The 19,887-nt window shown below is 47.0% G+C and overlaps 2 protein-coding genes across 2 annotated transcripts; both read left to right on the top strand.

The window, feature by feature from the left end:
* Positions 1-8,841: 8,841 nt before the first annotated feature.
* PtA15_12A196 (uncharacterized protein) lies at positions 8,842-13,726 on the top strand (the record flags this gene model as incomplete). The annotated part of the gene is made up of 10 exons (XM_053161781.1): positions 8,842-9,091; positions 9,161-9,429; positions 9,496-9,937; positions 10,032-10,093; positions 10,354-10,717; positions 10,865-11,620; positions 11,681-12,594; positions 12,656-13,128; positions 13,201-13,282; positions 13,349-13,726. 10 exons carry the CDS (start codon positions 8,842-8,844, stop codon positions 13,724-13,726), a joined length of 3,990 nt encoding a protein of 1,329 aa, XP_053025765.1.
* A 469-nt stretch (positions 13,727-14,195) lies between these two features.
* On the top strand, positions 14,196-15,000 carry PtA15_12A195 (uncharacterized protein; the record flags this gene model as incomplete). The annotated part of the gene is made up of 4 exons (XM_053161780.1): positions 14,196-14,367; positions 14,449-14,637; positions 14,705-14,734; positions 14,828-15,000. The coding sequence occupies 4 exons, from the start codon at positions 14,196-14,198 to the stop codon at positions 14,998-15,000; spliced, it is 564 nt and encodes a 187-aa protein (XP_053025764.1).
* Between the last annotated feature and the right edge of the window lie 4,887 nt (positions 15,001-19,887).

Here is a 19,887-nt window from a genome sequence, read left to right as displayed (position 1 = left end):
GTATGTGACCGGCTGCCAATACGTCAGCTCGTTTAGGACACTCCATCGGGCGCCATGTTCTTTGGAATATTTCTTCCTTTCCGTGAAGTTTTGGATCTTCAGCCAAGTCGATGCGTGGCTACGGTGTAGAGTGTCAGTGCGAGGTGGAAATTTAGTCGAATCGGTCTCATGGAGGTCGTCCTTCCTGAGCAGACAGAACGAACAGAAGAATTGTGCAGCATGACTTCCGAATCCGCTTGTCTTTCGAAGGGCCGGTAAGTCGGCAATGAGCGGGAATATGGCTCCCCGAACGGTTCTGCCAGTGGGATGAAGACTAGTTGAGTCAAAAAAAACGCCACGCCAAAAGTCTTTCAGCTCGTCCACCAACGGTTGCAAGATGTGATTGATCTGTTCCAGCTTGGGCTCCTTAGGGCCCGGAATGATGCCGAATAGGAATATGTTTTCAATCCGATATCGGTGCGACGGAGGGAGGTTCAAGCAAACCAAAGTTATTGCCCCCACAGTGGTGTGCTTGCCGAGATTAGAGCTCCCTCCTGGACTAAACCAGTCCAGATAGAGGCTAAAGACCAGGTTGCCTGAACGTGTAGTATACAAGCCCGTACCATCGTCGGAGTCCGGAAATTCCTGCCAAACCTGGCCGTGCCACACGTCCTCCAATGGTGCATCATCCGCCCAGTTGCACGCAGCCAGACTTGCATCCAACAAAGATTCAAACTGAGGTTGCATCAGCCGGCTCTCCAACCATGATCTCAGCGATACAAATGTAAAGGTTCGAACAGGGACGTCGGGTTGTCCGTTTTTGGCTTTGTAAAGAGGCTCGTCGCAAGCTGGAGTGAGATTTTCTGACTTGGCCCACTTGCAGAAGCCTTGTTTGGGCGAAAGGAAGGGCTGAGTGCATCGTTGTCGACGGTCTTCAGGCGCAGGATTGATTGGGTACAGAGCAAAACATTTCCGACAGCAGATCCGGGTGGTCAGTTGCGGCTTCAGGCCCAGACGGTGGAAGACTGACTCCTGAGTCTTAGGAATTTGCCGTAGAATGGGTTTTGGATCAATTGAATTTAATTCCTTCCTGCTCCAAATTTGCGCCAGCAAGACCACGTTTTCCCGGGCGGCCTTCAAGAAATCGACGGCTCCATTCTTGGTCATCTTGTTAGCCAAAACGGAGGACGCCATTTGCACCATCACCTGTTTGCAAAATGCTTCCTCCAGCACAACCTTTGCGGGCGTGACAACAGGAATATCTGCGGGGCCAGAGGAAGAGATAGGTGATCTACTCTGTGGAGATGAGATATATTCAGTGAGCCCTCCGGTTTGAAATGCGCTAAGCTGGTAGATTAAACGCTCTCACAGTTACCTGACTTGACGTCGCAGTGCGCCCGCTTTGGTTCACTATGCGCTTGGATTGCTCCATGCTCAGCGTCATTTGATGTTTCTGAAACACACGCTGTGACAAAACCCTTCCTGGAACAATTCCTCGACCCTCTTCTTCATGCTGTGATTTGTTGCAGCCAAAGTTTTTGCATAGACAAACATGCAGCTTTTGGTCTACCATGGCGTGATTGACTGATTGGGTGGGATTGAGAGTGAGAGGATTCCGGGTGGCTGAGATTGCAGGAAGCACAGGAGTTTGCGGTGTTGTCTTCTTGTGAAGTTTGGACCCCTCCACACTGTCAGCGCCTGCTGCTCTGACTGGGACAACTTACAGTCTTTTGGACCATGTGATGTGTCAAAAAGAAATTTAATTGTTGCAGCACGACAGTTGGCTGCCTGATATCTGTCTTGGCAGGCTTGCGCCAACAGGGGCAATCCTGCAGCAGAATTTCAGAGCATCCATCAGAAGAGAAGAATTGGACAGTTCACTCACACTCAGGATACACATGACCCTGTCGCAAGCTTCATCTGGTTCCATGGAACCGAATCACGCTCATGTTACCTCGTAGTTTAGTGTCAATCTCCACCACTGTCCAACCAACACAACATAAATAGATGGCCAGTTGCGACAGAGAGGGCCCATTCCCGCTCACACAAAATTCCTCGCTGTGTGTCTTAAATCTCGCCACAAACATTTGGATCTTTTTCCCAGTTCACCCCCCCCTGCTCCTCTTGGCTCCTCTTGCGGTTGCACCATGAATAACCAATTCTGTTTTACGTCAGTTCAACTGCAGTGGCTACAGACCACGCAAAGGCACGTGGACATGGAAGTGGAACGAGTGGCCCGGGAGTCAGGGGATGACGCCCATCTTCGCATTAATGTGAACCTGGTCTACAAGATGCAGGGGAAGTTGTATGCCGACGCCTATGACATGAAGATTCCGCAATGGGCAGTTCCTGATGTTAAAGCGGCTTGGAATGCCATAAGGAATCGTGAAGGCAAAGGTCCGTCATGTTTGAAATCCGCACCACAGATCAGCAGACTAATTTCCTGGACACCAATATTGATGCTGTTACAGGTCCTATTGGGGCAGACACGGACGGCTTTGGCTATACACAAGGTGCACACCAACGCACATTGTGAGCTTGTGGTATACCACCCTCCCAATCCTACAGTGAGCATTCTCTCCCTCCCTCGCAAGTCGCAAGCAAGTGAGGATGTCACTGACAATCTCAATCTGTCTGCGTGGACAGGGCCGACTTAAAAGCCACAGTCTTCCTTAATCTGATCCTCGTTGATACTAAGAATCCACTTGTCATGCTACTACTCCCGGAATGTCATGGCGGGTTGGCCAGTCGACCGGCCTTGTTACTTTGCGCAATGAGATCAAACAGTGTCCTCATCCACACCAACAAAGAGGGTGGAGGCCAATATTCATTGTTCAGGCACTGCCCACGTCCGTCAAACATCAGACACCAGACATTTGTGAACACATGTGGCACTCAATCCAGTGTACACACTGCTGTCAGTTTGGCCAAAGTGAGAGGCTCACATGGTGCTTTCAGTGACTTGGATTTAGGTCGGCTCCTCCCTTCCGCACGCCTCAGCTTAAGCAGATGAGCACACATGCCGGTTGGTATCATCTGTACTCCACCTCCTCAGGAGGTGGAGTAGGAGGAGCTAACTCTTTAGTTGCCATCCAGACGAGACGACTGTGGCTCCTGCATAATAGTGACGGGTGCCTAATCCGGCGCAAGCATCAACCGGCTCTCAGGCCCCGTCAAGATCACAGCGGAGACATGTCACTGCTTTTGCCATATCATCTCGGCCCCTCAAACCTTATGTCCTCCCTGATGTTCGGCCGAACATCAGGGAGGACAAATACTGTACAAGGGGAATCGCTGGCTTGAACACTTGCTTTGCTACTCACAATCCTCCTTCTACCATGCATGTCAAGCATGTACATTTGTCCTCCCTGATGTTCGGCCGAACATCAGGGAGGACAATGCCGCAATCATACTTCAGGACAGGCAGTGGCACCAAAACCACCGACGTCCCACCACCGCCTGTCTCAGATGTCACACATGCCTGGTCCCTTTGAGATCAACCGTCCAATCATTTCCCCTTTGTCTGGTCAACCCGTCCACGCTCACTGATCCTATAATAAGGCTCTTGTCAGTGGATTCCTCCCAAATCGATCCTCCCACCTCCGCTCATCCTGCGCGCTCTATGTCGCTGTCGAAGGCCAACTTTTTGGACGGTCATCCGCCACGTGGGGTCGCACAAATCAACGCAACCTACTCAACGTTCATCCCCAATTCCAATTCACCCTGCGCCCGCAGCCTTGCGGCTTTCATAAGAACTCTGCTTGACCTGGTGACATCCTCCAAAAAACCCGCATCCAATGAATGGAAGACTCGTCCCGCTCCACACAACTTCCATGTCGGCTCAAATCTTCCCGATTCTATTCTCACACATCCAATAGATCCAATTCCGACAGCAGCCCTCTTAGGAAAAACACAAACCATCCACCCTCTATTTAGAACTATCTTTCTTCAAGACCTATCGGCCTCTAACTTCCCAGGTCAGACGTTTGCTTGGGATCATACGTGGGACGCCCCTTGGAACCAACTCTTCGCCAATTTTGTTCTGAAACACTGGCGGAATGCATACAGAGCCGGAGCATTGAAGCTATTCTTCATGGATCCTGTTGAGGCTTCAAACACTTCCATCCAACTAGGTTTGCTCCACCGTTGGTTCATCGGCAGGCAAAACAGCCTTAGATTGGGTCGATTCTCACCGGAGAAGCAATTGAAGAAGAAGCAATCTGAATGCAAATCCAAGATCCGCATGCAGGTAGACGGTGTCCCTTCTTACATTGCCTCTTATTCCTCAGATTTATAATAAGCTAAGACGTCCTCATTTCCAGGTTCGCCAACATCGTCTGGAAACACTCTGCTCACTCCCCATCCAGCCTGACCTCCAATCAGTCTTTGACAACATCAAAGCTACCTCGGAGACCGAAAGCACACCCCCACGCAACCTGTTCAAGCTGCCCCTGGCGTGGAGATCAGACCAATTCAATTTATTTGCGGCACAGGTGGATGCCATCTATGTTCAGAAGAAGTTGAACACCAACGGCCGCCTCTTTGTCCATGAGTACATTCTTGAATCTCGACGACAACCTTCCAATTCAGGCCCATCGGACAGCTTTAAAGATGTGCCGCGCAACATGCCGATCAACTGCTACTCTCCAAAATATCTCAACACACTTTTGAATTCGCAAAAAGAACTTCTCAATACACGGGATCCTGTAGAATGGCCAAACCTAGTCACGCCAGACTGAAGGGGCACAGTTCGGTATGTATCATCTTCTCAACCCAGAAGGTTTGTCATGAGAAGCTGAGCACACTCATATTCCTCGTTGCCTCCGCATGGTACACTCAGCCTGCGGTGGGACTGTCGTTAGCAATGCTAGTCGTTAATCTGATCGCAGAATGCAGGGTGTTTCTTACACTGCCAATTCTGATTTACGTCTCTGGACTTGATAGATGTTCATCTCCAGGCTCCCCTGTATGTAGTACCGATAAACACACACTGGATTTGGTTGACCCAAACGGTACAGTCGATCGATGGCTTGAAATTCATTTGCTGGATTCCAGCTGGGTTCCTTTACCTCCATGGATCATGTCAGCCAGCTGGAGGCCTTTTGAAAGAAGCGGGTGGACACTTGCCATCAGATAAACATTCTGCGCGCATCGCAAATCTATTCCAACCCCAGCTGCCTGTAGAGATCCAAGAAGAGCCTGGCACCTGCTGTTGCTTCGGAACTGGTTGAGGTTTTTGTCACGTTGTCGCACAGTCAAGTCCCCCGTGAGTGAAGTAAATCCAATGTGATTATCCTCCAGAGCCCTTCCGATACTTCAAAGAGCAGAAATCAGTGCCTGTACCATGTGGAGTGATTGAGCCAAACACACATGCTCACATTTCCAAAAAAGAGACAAAACTTGAAAAAACCACTGCTTTGGGCTCTGCTATCCCTCTCTCTCCACTTAAGAAGGCCTGCAGACTACCAATCAGATGCAAAATCTTGCCGGAATCCTCCCATTGCCAGTTTGTTTGGACGGGCACCTCCTCGCGTGCAAAGATTGGATGGTTGCAAAACTGACGCAACATCGTCAATTGCCGGAAAAACTCAGCAGGGTCCCAATGCGCCCCGTCTTCGCGTAGTCTGCCAAACGCCTGGATGAACCGTGTGTGCAAGTCACGCGAGAATTCCTCCCATGGCGGGGCACACCGCACTACAACCGCTGTTTCAACCTTCTCTGGAAGGTTTAGGAGAACTTGCTTTGTTCTTCTCAAACAGACAGAGTGCATGAGGCGGTTAAGAGTTAAGATAGCCTCTCGGGCCCCAACACTCATTCCTGGAATGAGGCATTGTTTCCAGATCAGTTCGTCATCCCACGGCGCAATCTTCAATGATGTAATCAAGCTCTGGAGGTCGGTCAGGCGATTCTGGACTGGTGTTCCCGTTAAACATAACAAAAATAAGGAGCGGAGTTGCTGAATATTGAGGGTCCGGTTCGCGTTTGGATTCCTCATTAGGCTTTGTATCATCATCATCCAGCATTAGTGTGTGGTCGGAGCTTTGGAGGTTTACGTAGACCATGTGACTCACTGTGCTTCGTCTACAACAACCCTGTACCAGCATAGATTCAGTGATTCAATTGTGAGTTGGTTAGAATTCGTGTGATTTCCACTGTCCCCAATCATCTCGTAGGTTGTCAGCACTACCAAAGCAGATTGCAAGCTCTGCCTACTGAGCTCTTTGCGATTCGGACCGTGGAAGACATGATAAGGGATTGCTTGATTCTTAAAGTGGATGCGAATCTCATTCTCCCAGTTAGAGAGTGTTGCAAGGGGGCAAATCACCAACGTAGCTGCTGATCGGTTGACCCAATCTGCCCATTGGAATTCCACAGCAGCATCAGCAGTGCTCAATACTAAGGCTAGGGTTGTCAGTGTCTTCCCCAACCCCATGTCGTCTGCGAGGATAGATCCGCGGCACTTGGGTTGGTTTAAAATGTCCGGAGTCTTGATACCCGCTTGATCCAGGAAGCTTCGAATCCACGCATTGGAGGGATGGTGCCAGAGTGACACCGCTTCATTGTTGGATGACTCATTCTTTTGCAGGAACTCAAGGGCAGTCAGCTGATGAGGCTTTAACGTGGTACGGCATTGGCGAAGAGCTGTAGAAAGCCCAGCTGATCTTGCTATTGCACTTGCTTCAGGTCTTTCGGCCACATGAGCAATGTCGAAAAAGAGGCTTGGGTTGTAGTTCCAGATGGGTGTCAGCTCTGCCTGTGCAGCTACGAAGGCCGTGCGGATACGGTCCACGTGTTCTAAACGGCTGAATACACAACCCCACAGCTCGGGCTGGCACGCACGACGGATCACTACAAAAGCCCGCAGCTTCATGATATTGGGATCGGTAGGTGGGATATTTTTGCCGGTGACTGGACTTGAACATGCCGATATTGGCCCAAGTAACGGACCGAGGTGCTTGCTTGCAGCAATGCTGAGATCTCCTATTCTTGTCTGTCGTACGCCGTACACATGTACTTGCTGTCGACCGCGTTGCAGGAAGCCCACCTGTGGGGCTTTGGTGCCGGGTGAGATCGGAGATGATGATATGGGCACAATGAATTGCCCCAGACAGTACGCGGTCTCCATTTGCCGAAAGCAATTGGACTTAGTTCGTGGTAGAAGGAGAGTTGGTTCGGCCGTTCGAGGACAAATGATTTTGTTTGTTGCTGATTGTGTGTGTTGGGAAGCAATAGTAATTGCTCACATGTGGCCGACAAAGTTGCTTCGCATTGGCATCCCCAGGCCCTTGACCCTGAGGTGCGGTTTGAGTTTGGATGTTCAAACATGAAAATTGATTGTGGCTACAGATGTAGAAAAGCTTGTCTTTGTGGCACAAACAAATTAGATGACACACCATAGCTTGAAGTCTGCCGCTAATGGCAAGCTCATTATATGGGTGGGACATCATTCAACTATGCCAAAAATGGCAGGTAGAGGAAGGATGTGATTGTCGGTGGGTCAAATCTTCACAATCATTGCTCCTTCCACATGGCTTTCCTGCCTCAAGCAAGATATGCCAGACTATGGCTAGCCTCCAGAGCATCCTGTACTGATGCAATCTTTATCTGGCATAGGGTATAATAAACAAACCCAAGAAAATTGATGAAAATGTCCAGTATGTTGGCGCACTACTCCTGTTTGCTGGGAAATCTAAGCAGGACAGGCAACAACACCTATTTCCTTCAATTCTTGGTCACCAAACCTTCAAAATGTGACTTCCTTGAACCAGCACTTAGGTGCTCATAAGCCAAACATTCATCTGTTGGCACGTTTTTATGAGTGCACATTCATTGCATGCCACATGTGAGTTGATTGTCCAGGTGCAAGCAATCAGAACCCCTTGGCAAGGCACTTCCTGGTCAGGTGATGATGTGGGTTTAGCTCTGTTGTTGGGCTCGAACTACATGGAAATCAATTGTACAGGTGTGCGTGCTGCATTTGCCTTCCTGGAGGAACTTTGCCTTGAATTCTGCCCATACACCACTTGTCAACCGGTTTTAACTGTTCTTTGCACATGCCTCTGGCACATCAACCATGCATTTCAAACAACGAATCCAGATCACGGATCAGTAGTTGTCACCAACATCACTCCTCCCAGGAATTTTCGCAGAAAGCATTATACTCATCATGTACCTAGACCAGACCAATAATGATTGCTTTAGTTGAATCCATCATCTTAAGAATAAACAATGGTAGATATAAAGCACATATAAATAGGCCATATTGCACTAGACTGATCCACTGGTAGAGACATAGTCCACACCCCTAAATTGATAAAACCAAGCTATACAGGATAGACACTTGTTCAACAGCAGTTTGAATTACTCATGAGTTCAGACTGGTTGAAAAATAACTCCACCCTCCACATCATGTTTGATTTCACGCTGACATGAGCATGATGATAGATATAAGTTGGGGATGACTTCTAGGATGACATTGGATTGATATAAGACAATTCCACAGCTAAAGTTACGGCTTGGCACTCTCCAGAGAGTGCCACACATTCCCCCCTGGTGAGCAATATTATTGAACCGCGCACGCAGGAGTCCATCACCGAAAGCTGGCCGAGAGGTAAGTGTGTGTGCATCCACATTTGAAATTTAATCGTGTGAACTTACATAATATATTACCCGTATGTAAATACATGTGTAGATTCTTCCATCTTCACAGTGGCGCAGTTGAGGCACTATCTTGAACTTAACCAAGTGTCTTGCTCAAACTGCTCTCGCCCGCGGCTTGTAACCCTTTACCACCAACACTTAGCCAACCGCCCTCGTCTGGCAGGACAACGATTTGACTGGCCAGGTAAGACTATTCAAAATATGATCAGATTTGGCGCTCAATCTTCAGCTCTCTCTTCATTAGTTTGTGGAGCTTGGCTAACACAGCCTGAAACAGCCGCATTGGATCTGAATGTACCTGGTCTCAAGCATGTACTCGCGGAATACAAAATTGAACACGAATCAAGCGCTCGGCGCAACGTCCTGGAGCAACTATACAACAGCCTCAAGACATGCGTGCAAGGACGGAGAGAAAATTCGAAACAACCAAGCACTAGCAACAAGAAGTCGAGTAAGTAAAATCCTTTGCTTGCTAATTGACAATTGTCTGTCCAGCTTGCGCTAATAACCTATTTTTAAGAGCGAGCGGTGGATAAGTGGACAAGTCGGAAGCGATGTCGTGTTCAGAAGGATAATAAGAAACTACCCCCTCTGCGCACGCGCACAGTTTGGTTGGCCAAGAAGCAAGCTAAGAAATCAAAACTCGATACTTCCACGAACCCACCCATCAGACGCTCAACCAGGATTAGTGCAAAGGCACACGCAGAAGCAAACCAAGCACTTTGCAGCAAGGCACCGGCCAAAGCAGGAAAACACATTATTGACGGAAATAATCCGACCATCCGCCACGTACGTTTTATGTTGAATGTTGTTTCTCGAAATCGAACCGCAGCTAATTCTGGCGTGATAATTAAGGACAATGATTACAGCAACAAACGAGCTCGCATTTCAAACGCCCCTCCAGTGCGACCGCGACCAAAGTGGATCAGGACGCGACGATCAAAATTTACTGTAACTCAAGTGTTGCAAGAAGAGCACCCAACCAGCGTTGGGAATCCGGAAATTTCGAATTCGCTGCCTTTGATTGATTTCACGTGTAGTGTGCCCGTCAAACACACCGCAACCACAAACAATGTAGCATTGTGCCCCTCTCTCGACTCAATTAGTTTTCCTTTGATAGACTACAACAACAACAATGACATCTCGATTCCTGAGCCAACCGCGCGGCTCAACCCCCTTCTTGAAATGATTCCTTTATCTGATTTTGGCGTTGGTCTATTGGGACAAGAGCCACTATTCTTGAGCGACCTCAGCAGCTTCCCCTTTTCTAGTGTTTCTAAAAACTCAGAAAGTTCAAGTGCGTTCAACAGTCATTCAATCAACACGCAAACAGCGCAGCATACTCCGATCATCCCTCGAACCATTTTGAATGAAGAAAATCTCTTGCCAAGAAGCCCCGTACCTGAACAAGTCCTCAGTGACCTGGAAGGGGTATCCTCATCACTGGTTCTGTGTACGTTTGCAATTCCTTGCAATTTTGGTTCAGTGTTCTAATCATTTGTGTTGTTATTTTTTATGCGATTAGACGGTCTTCAAGATATAAATACCCCCCCCAACCAGCAACTGCTTCCATCTTCCCATTTGCTTCCACCATTGTGCACTCCCACCCCGGACATATCGACATTACACAAGGAACCTACGTCCTCCAAACGTTTAACTGATTCTAGTTTGATTTCTACTCGACCTCATCCATTCGTACCACCCGTTATTCAGTTGGATTCCCTCACCAGTACACAGCACCTCAAGCCGGCTATTGAGTTGCCCGCCCAGTCGATCACCTCCCCAGAACCTGTCAGACCAGCTGCTGTTGTCCAAATCAAAGATCCTGTGTCAGAGACCGACCCAGTTGCACCAAAATCGCCACCAGTTCCCAAAAATTACACTCCCGCCGCTAGTATCTTGCCTTCTTTGTCCGAAGTCAAAGATTCCGCTTCAAAGGCCATTGCTTCGGTATTGGTTCTGCCACAAGCACCCAAAACTAACACTTCCGCAACCACAGATTCTGTCTCAGAGGCCAAACAACTTGCTTCAGTATTTGTTCCGCCACAAGTTCCCGAAAACAATATATCTACTCACGGTACAGTCCCAGTTATAAGTAATCCGTTATCGCCCGGATTCGCCCAATTATCTGAATCCTCATCTCCCAGTCCGAATGATAACCTGTTCTTAAAGCCTGGTAGCACCTCTGAATTATCTGATCCGGCTTTACCCAACCAGTTATCAGAAGTTGAAGTGATTGCTCAGCGAGTAGCAGCACCCTCACCATTGCTAGAAAACCCTGTCAGCTCTCCGTCATCGCCCGGATTCTCCCAATTATCTGAATCCTCTTTGGAATACTTGCCTCCCAGTCCGACTGATAACGCGTTCTTGCAGCCTGGTAGCACATTTGAATTATCTGATCCAGCTTCACCCAACCAATTACCAGAAGTCGAAGTACCCTCAGCATTGCTAGAAAACCCTGTCAACTCGGTCGCCACACCCCCGGAGCCTGTACCGCAGTCTTCTACATCCAATATTTGTCTAGGCAACTCTTCTGCTGAACCATCCTCAGCAAGCCGACCCTCAATTCCTCCATCCTTCAGGGACTTAGCTCCTTCCACACCCGCTCCAGACCAATCATTGGAAACAAATCATTGGAAAACACCATTCATCGCGATCCCCATAGGCACCCTTACAGCGACACCTGACCCATTCAACATGACACCGACTGGTATGACCATTTGCAAGAGAACCAAGAAACGCTTGGTAATTGAAGACTCGGATGATGATAGCAGGCCTATACCTCCAGTTGTAGATGTATCTCGTGCCGCAATTGCATCTCCCACTATAAACGCACCTCCGCCCGGACCTATACCAGTAACTCTCGGTATTAGCCTGCCGCCTGCTCCTGCCCCCAATTCCACCGTGACCGCCGGAACCGCCACTTGTTCACACACAGTTGATCTCAACAAGGAAGAAAATGAGATTCGTGATTGGCCTGGTAAGCACACTAAACTGCTTTAAGTCTGATAATATCACTGATAAGTCTTGCCCTTGTTAGATCCGGATGGAAAGTTAACAGCAGCACAGATTAGGCCCATACTGGAGGCGAATCACGTACATTTTAAGTCTGCCGACCCTAAACTAGTATTGCTCACGAAGTATAAACTCCTGTTCGCCGACAAGCAACAAAACGCTCCCCGGTACAACCTCAGGCGGCCAGCTTCTGTCACTGCCATCAAGAAACAAGTCACTGCAGAAGCGCAAGCGGTGGCTGATCCCCAAACCAATGTCATTACAAATGATATTAATTTAATTGACATGCATAATTCCGACACAACTTCCATACAACCACTCAATCCTACCGTGGCTCAACCTACCCAGCTACCTCGACCAATTTCTGTCAACTCTGCTTCCAGATCCGAGCCTGTGCAAGATCCATTTTTGGCTTCCAGACTCGAGCCCGAGCAAGACCCAGCCAGACCCGAGCCCGTGCAAGACCCCGCCAGACCCGAGCCCGTGCAAGACCCAGCCAGACCCGAGCCCGTGCAAGACCCAGCCAGACCCGAGCCCGTGCAAGACCCAGCCAGACCCAAGCCCTTGCAAGAATCAGTTTCTCACTGGGCTTCAGATGTCTTGATGTCCCACAGGGACGACAAAAACGTTGCTAGCTCTCAGCCTAATCTCGAAGCTCTGGTTTCTTCACTCAACTCTTTCGCACGGACTTCAGTCCAAATAGGAACCGCGTCGCTGAATTCAATCAGAATGATCGCCGAAGGCTTCACAAGCTTAAACAGTACTATCGCAGGCTTGTCTCGTGAAGGTGTGTTTAACACCCAGGCCACACCAGCTTCATCAACAATCCCTGCAACCCGTGTTTCTGGCCGTTCTTGGTCTCGACCTATATCCGATAATATGGACATTGATACCCCAACTACCCCATCACAAGGAAGGGCCCCAAATTGTGAAATTCAAGTAAGTTTCCCCAGAAATTAAGCTCAATCATTGCATCAAATATTGACTGCTATCTTGCTAGGAATATGTGCGGCAACATTGTGCCACAATGTTTGGCCGTTGTGCGGGTCAATTTCCCCCTCCTGCCACTACAGAGGAGCGCCGCGCGTGGATTAGACGAGGCTTCACAGATTCGTCAGATGAAGAGTCAGAAGAGGAATCCGACTCCAGTCCCGATTATTCCCCCATGGATACGGACGAGGATTTTGACCCCTGCTTCCCCTATGGTGACGGGCCCGGAAATTCAAGAGCAAGCCCGCAAGCCCTCAGAATTATATGGCGTGCAATGCGCAGATCACGCGTGAAATCTTTTCGGCCAGATTTGTCCAAAGCAATCAATAGTCCTGCAAATCGGTTCCTTTGGGAATTAGCTAGGAGCACTTTTATGCAAGTGGTCAGAAGTGGAGAATATGACCCACTAACTGAGGAGGTTTGTGACGAAGACAATATCAAAGACTACTTCACAACACACATCCAGGGCCACCTCACGAGAACGTTGGTAGCTGCCTTTTCCACACTTTGAAGGAACTTGCAGATTTTTAACATTAACCAAAAATGTGGATTTAGGTACCGTGAAAGGAAGAAGTTTTCACCAGAGGAATTAGCTTCGCAGCAAAAGAAGAAGCGCAAAAGTACTCGCCTTGCAACAGTGAGTTGACCTTTCATATTAAAACATCATACGCATCTCAAGCTTACCAGCTTTTTTGCTTCACAGTTAAAACAATGGCGTCTAGAGGAGGTATTGTCTCGTCCATCTTTGGTTGGTTTGGTTCCAATCATTGAACAGTGTTGCAGTGATGACAAGACGGACAACAAGGCGGATCCATCTCTTGTACGCCGGGGATTACCAATGCGGGCCGTTGTTCACAAACTTCCTTGGCGAAGCCAACACGTAGAACGCATTATGATTGCCTTAGATCAATTGAGGGCCCGCCAGATTGAGTATGCCCCCCAAAAACGCAATTCTCCGCTGCCACGAGTACGGCGACGTCCCCAAAACCCCAAGATTAGCAGTATGTCTTACAAAGTAGGCCTCCCAAATACCTTTTACGACAAATCCTGGCTACTATCCCTATCAACCTACAAACTGTAAGCACTCAATAGCAAAATTGACGGACCCCCGCTTGACTATTACGTTGATTTGATTGAGAAACTTTAACATTGATTACAATCTTGTAAAAGGCTTGTTATTTCTCAAGTTAGACTGTTTTCAAGTAAATACTATCCATTTCATTATCCAAGATGCTTGCATGTAAATATTTGATAGAAATGATAAAAAACTGTCAGTGAAAAATGAAACACGGGTGACTCAGTTACGATGGAGACTTGTTTCCATTTGAATTTACCAACAGTTCACATTTGTTGTGGAAAGCTTCCGCATCAAGTACATGGGTTATGTGCTATGTAAACAAGGATGGTGTCGTTGATGCGCATTTCCTTTGAAATGTTGATCATTACATCATTATGTAAGTTGGGTTACATATTTATTTACAAAGGTGAAACCGCGAAACTTCACCTGCACCGCCTCCTGACCAATCCACTCGGCCTTCCATCTCACCAGCATGCCCTCTCATTCAAAGGTACTTTGCACCTGTATCAGTCAGGGATGCTCCGATCGTACTCATTCCAACAACGGTATCATCAAACCTGGTCAACGCGTTAGTCACGCAACGCAAAGAGCACATCTCTTGTGGGAGGAACAAAACAGACGTATGGTGTCAGCGACAATGACTGGTAAGTAATTATTCTGTTGTGCCTTGAAGAGTTACGATCCTCAATTGATCAATTTGATTTGGATAATCTTGTTTTGTCTAGGCCATCATCATCCACCCGTCGCAAAAGAAAGCAAAACTCCTCAACCAGAAGTTGTCGATGACGGTATTTTAGTGGAATTGTTTGCCACCCTTGCCCTTAGTCGTGACACGCAGGAGTTGAGCAGTGAAGATTCAGACAGCGAACCAAACGTGACCCATATGGAAAATTTGCCCAAATATTTTGATTGCAGTAAGTCCCTAATTAGCAGTTAATCGTAATTACTTATTTCATGCTAATCGCCATGCTGTCCTTGCAGCTCGATTTCATATTGATTTCATCAACAAGAGTCCAGCAACGTTACTTATTACCTTGAAAACAAGTCTTTTTTATGTAACACAGCAGATTTTGCTTTTTGCATTGGCTTACCTGTTAAAACTAGACCGTCATCTGATTGAAATTGTTAGCTCTCATGGCTTGGACGAATCATCTCAACCGCGCGGCCTCAACTATTCTGAGCAAAGAACACTCGACTTGTTTCCCAAGGACCCCACCACGGTGATTTGGCATCTAGAAATCGATCCAGATCTCAATTTCTTAGTCTGTTGTCCTTGATGCTTTGCGATGTATCCCATCCATACGGCCCCCGAAAGATGTGTCCATAGTGAATTTTTGCAGCCCCGTCAACAGACTAATGAATTTCAAGATCAATTTGAAGACAATATAGATACACAAAGTTGTGTGGAAGCATCTGGATCCGATGTGGACGAGGATGATTGTCAAGTCTGCGGTGCTGATCTATTTCACGAACGCCAAGGAGTACGCCAGCCAATCTGTTGTTTTGCATTTCATAAACTTGACAGTTGTTTGGCCCAATTGTTTTCCCGGGCTGGTATTGAAGATATCTTAGAAGAGACTGCGAAAAATTCCTGCTTGCCGTTTAACGACACCGCGGAAATATCCGATATCCAAGAATCGCGTGCCTGGCGGGAACTCCTAGGTCCTGACGGCCAACAATTCACGTCCCATTCGGGTAACTTAACGTTTGCGATGTTCATGGATGGCATCAATCCTTTTGGTAGTCGTCAAGCTGGGAAACATGTTTCGGTCACTTTTATCATAATGGTTTGCCTGAGTTTACCTGTCGCTCTCCGCTATCTACCCAAAAATATCTTTCTTGTTGGAATCGCACCCGGCCCAAAAGAACCCTTGCTTGAACAAACCAATTGGATTCTTAGACCTTTGGTTGAACAGCTCAAGTACCTGTGGAATAATGGCATATATCTATCAAAAACCCATTGAAACCCTCAAGGCCGACTGATTTGTGCAGCATTACTGCCTTTTTTTGCCGATCTGCCCGCTCTTTGCCGCGGCCTTGGGTTTGCTGGCCACAATGCCCGACTAATGTGCTCTTACTGCCTCATCAACAAGAAGGATATAAAAAACTTCAACACTAAATCTTGGCCATTACAAACTCTTGCCGACCATCGATACTGGGCAAATCAATCTCGTCATGCGGCAACTATTCAAGCAAAAAAAAAAATTCTTTCCGAACATGGTGTTTGGTACTCTGTCTTACTCGAGCTTTCGTATTGGAATATTCTAGAATATCACATTGTGGATGCGATGCACAACCTATTACTAGGAATTTTGAAGTGGCATTGTCAGAGGTTCTGGCTGATGTCTGATGTTCACGATGAAGAAGAACCTCCATCAGTCTCATCTTGCAAGCTCCACGAACTTCTCAAAGATTCACTGAACTCGAGCAATCCCGAACCTAGACCAAACAGTCCATCACCTACCGATCCTGAAGAGATGATACCATTTGGTCGAATGCTATTCGGAAGTAACACGGACTCTAGCGACGCAGACTTTGTGCTAGGAAAAGGCTGGGATGGTGATTGGACCCCTCACTCGAACGGCAAAGTTATTCTTGATAAAGACGCCTTATCAAGCATTAATCAACACCTGAAAAAACTCCATATACCAACCTGGATTGGTCGAGCTATTCCGGCCCTTGGTAAGGCTTCTTTTGGAAGCCTAAAGGCAGATGAATGGCGAAATCTATTCACAATTCAACTCCCACTTGTACTGCCGGTGTTATGGGAAGATGACAATCTTGCTAACCAATCATTACTCCATAACTTCGCACACCTGGTGTCACTTGTCAATCTTGCACTTAAACAAACGATAAATAAGGAAAAGATCGAGAAATATCGCTACCACCTACGAGAATACATGAAAAGCAGCTCACTTCTTTTTCCAGAGTCAGCAGTGGCGCCAAATCATCATATGGCCTTCCATCTTGCCGATTGCCTTGAAAAATACGGACCTGCCCGTGCATGGTGGTCTTTTTTGATGGAGTGTCTTATGGGGACTGTATTGAAGACTACTAGAAACAATTCCGTCGGTAAATCAATCTCATTGTGACATTTAATATACATATTTGTACTGATACTGCTCTACAGGCCAAATCGAAATAACCTGCTTAACAAACTTTTATCGAATAGGTAACCTCAGGGCTCTCCTAGACAGGCCCGATCTCCCTCCAGAGTTGGTTCGCCAAGTGAAGTCGCTTTACGACCCAATTCACGTCACACCTGAAACAGTAAGAAAAAACTGGATGAATCTCGACACACTCCTCTTTGATGAACTTATAGCTTGGATCAATGAATTATTCCCACTTGTTGATCGAACGTGGCTCGCCTCAGACAAATGGAGTAAATCCAAATCGAAACAGAAGCTGGCTCCCTTGACATCAAGAGTTTTGAAGATTCCAAACGTTGTTAAAGAGAAGGATATTGTATTCTCCTCAGTCCAAACCAGTGAAAATAACTGTGTTGTTGCTCTGAAGCCAAACACCCGTACTCAATTTGGGATCATCGAGCTTATTTTCCAACATTCACGTATCTCTCCAGATAAGGTAACTTTCACGGACACATGGCTAGCTATAAAGCCAATCATTCCTGTCCCACCATCGGTTGGACAAGCTTATACACAATTAGAAAACTATGAGGTGGGCCTTACATTGCGAAAAATAGATAACACATCGAGTCACATAATTCATTCAAATGAAATTTTGGCACATTGTGCCTGGGCTAAATTTAAACCTAAACTTTCTTCCGGAAAAAATACTCAAGAATATATTGCACTCGTTTGTCTGGACCGATGATGTATCTCCTTTCTATTTTTTTTTTCGTTGATTGTATCATAATTGTGTTTTCGTCATAACTTATATCTTATCTTTTCAAGACCAGCCTTTCTCAGAGCAAATCCTTGGCAATGGCCGGCCCGGATTTGCTTCCTCAAGGTTTTGAGAGATGGTGGCAGTTTGCAGTACTGCGTGATACTAGTACTCCTGCGCATCCGTTCTGAGAAAAGACAAGAGGTCACCAAATTTGAATAATGAGGGGCTCGTGGCAGCGAGCTTGCGTAAAAATCTCTCAACGTTTCAGTAACTGAATTAGACTCATTTGTGGCCAAGCCATGCGGACGTTGACTCTGATTCTGGGAATACAATGTATGTTGAAGTGACATTGCATGATAGCGGTTTGAAAAATATGGGGTGTAACGTTTAATCAACTTAATTCGCAAGCCAGAATTTTATGTGGATTTTTGAAATCTGATCTTCAGCAACAAACAACCCATTGGGGCCTTGATAAAAACCAAATTCAAGAAGATGAGTTTGTTGACCACACAGAAAGGATTTCAACTCCATGCACCCTCGTAGTACCTGGTCTTGATTGACCGACAACGTGATATCGAGGTTTTGTAGTTTTCGAACAATTCCGTCATGCTCTTTTTGAGTCAATAAAACACCTTCATCACCCTCGGATTCTGCAACGTCTGGGTGATAAGCCGGTGACATGCAACAATATCAGACACATGCGCCAATCAAGGATCAAGAGAGAAATCATCTGAAAAATACATACCTGGTATCTTCAAACCGAGATTGTTCATTGCTTGTTTGACCACTTCAATCAGGAAATTTTTTTCCTTCTCAGTCAACCAAAGTTTTGCGTTGTGCACGGCGCCTACCATGCGGAATGCCAAGGAAGGATAATGTTAGATAATTGGCTGCGTGGATACGGTTCAAATTGATTATCCAAGAAGAACAACATACCATTCTTGCTGACGCAAAGGGCATGACAAACTTGCCTTTTGTTCTTTAAGATTTCGTCCTCAGTGGCTACAGATTGGTAGTACTCCGGAAGCTGATTTATAATCAATGTGAGAATGTTGTGAGGGAAATGTTGGCTAATCAAGTCGTGGTCAAGTAGAGCCAATGGCCCTAAGATGAATAGTTGCCCGCCTGCTTTGAGGTTTATTTTGCAAGACATTCTTGTAAAGAAGGCGCAAGGTACAAGATGAATGTTGAAAGAAACAGAGGTTTATGAGATCTGCCGCCCAAAAAAGAAGGGACTAGGGGAGAGTAGGCGGCCCGTTTAGGCAGTACAAGAAGTTATAGCTAAGCGTAGGTTGAACACAGATACCGTCCCAGCTGTCCACCAGGAACAGATATGCTGAGTAGTATGCATAGAATAACGATGATGATCTAACTGACGTGTTTGACCAGATTCGGGCAATGGCTATGCCTACTCAAGATTTATGTGCGCTATCCTGAAACCATTGATTGCCACTTTCATCTGCATACACAACTCGTGACAACAGATGCTATTTATGTCATGTACATATGTATGGCACGGATTCGGTACCTGCCATGTCAGCATAGGATGACAAGATCACCCAACCGAGCCTGGTGCAGCCAGATGAGTGGGAGCAAGACAGTGGTTGTCCCCGATATGGATACACTTGTCAAAGGTGGTAGCAGCCAAACAAATTGCCATTCGCATCATTGGCAACTTTTCCCCCAGGCCAGAAAAGCCAGCACGGCGACTGCGATACATACGTAAGCATTACGCACCTATCACCGCTTGAGCTCTCCATCCACCTCTGCCTAACCCACACAACGTCCCCGCTTGATTACCACCCTGTTGCTATGAATACTGAAACCTTCAACCCATCTGCATCTGATGTCACCAAGTTGTATTTGATATGTAGATTTCCTCTATCAAGATGACGCTTGCATTTTTCTGCCATCCTCAGTCACCAAGAAAGAATTGCATGATTAAACTCGTGCAAGCGCGGCTTGAAGCAGGTTTGTTGAACATCATGCATGCGTGCATCAGCATCCAAAGGTCATAATCTGTCAGAATTTTGCAGATTAAGTTTTTGTTTTATCAATAGCTCCTCAGGCCCCAGTCACAGGTGATGGTATGCGACACCGTAGAGACCCTCACGACCCACCCGCAGACGCAACCACGTTCCCACAACTCGTCGCAGGTCAGTTCCTGGCAACCCGCCTTTGGTTGCCCGCTTCGGGGCACAGCCAATCATCAAGGTTCTTGATCTATGAAGTCAGCCCTCTTGTCTGAGGGGGACGAAATGCCTCTGCTGATGGCTTGACTCCACTTGCTTCGCAAACAGATCGGCCTGTCACCC

The sequence above is a fragment of the Puccinia triticina genome, chromosome 12A, assembly GCF_026914185.1.
Source record: "Puccinia triticina chromosome 12A, complete sequence".
NCBI lineage: Eukaryota > Fungi > Basidiomycota > Pucciniomycetes > Pucciniales > Pucciniaceae > Puccinia > Puccinia triticina.
Note: the sequence above shows the minus strand (reverse complement) of the source record. Positions and strands in the feature narration are given on the sequence as shown.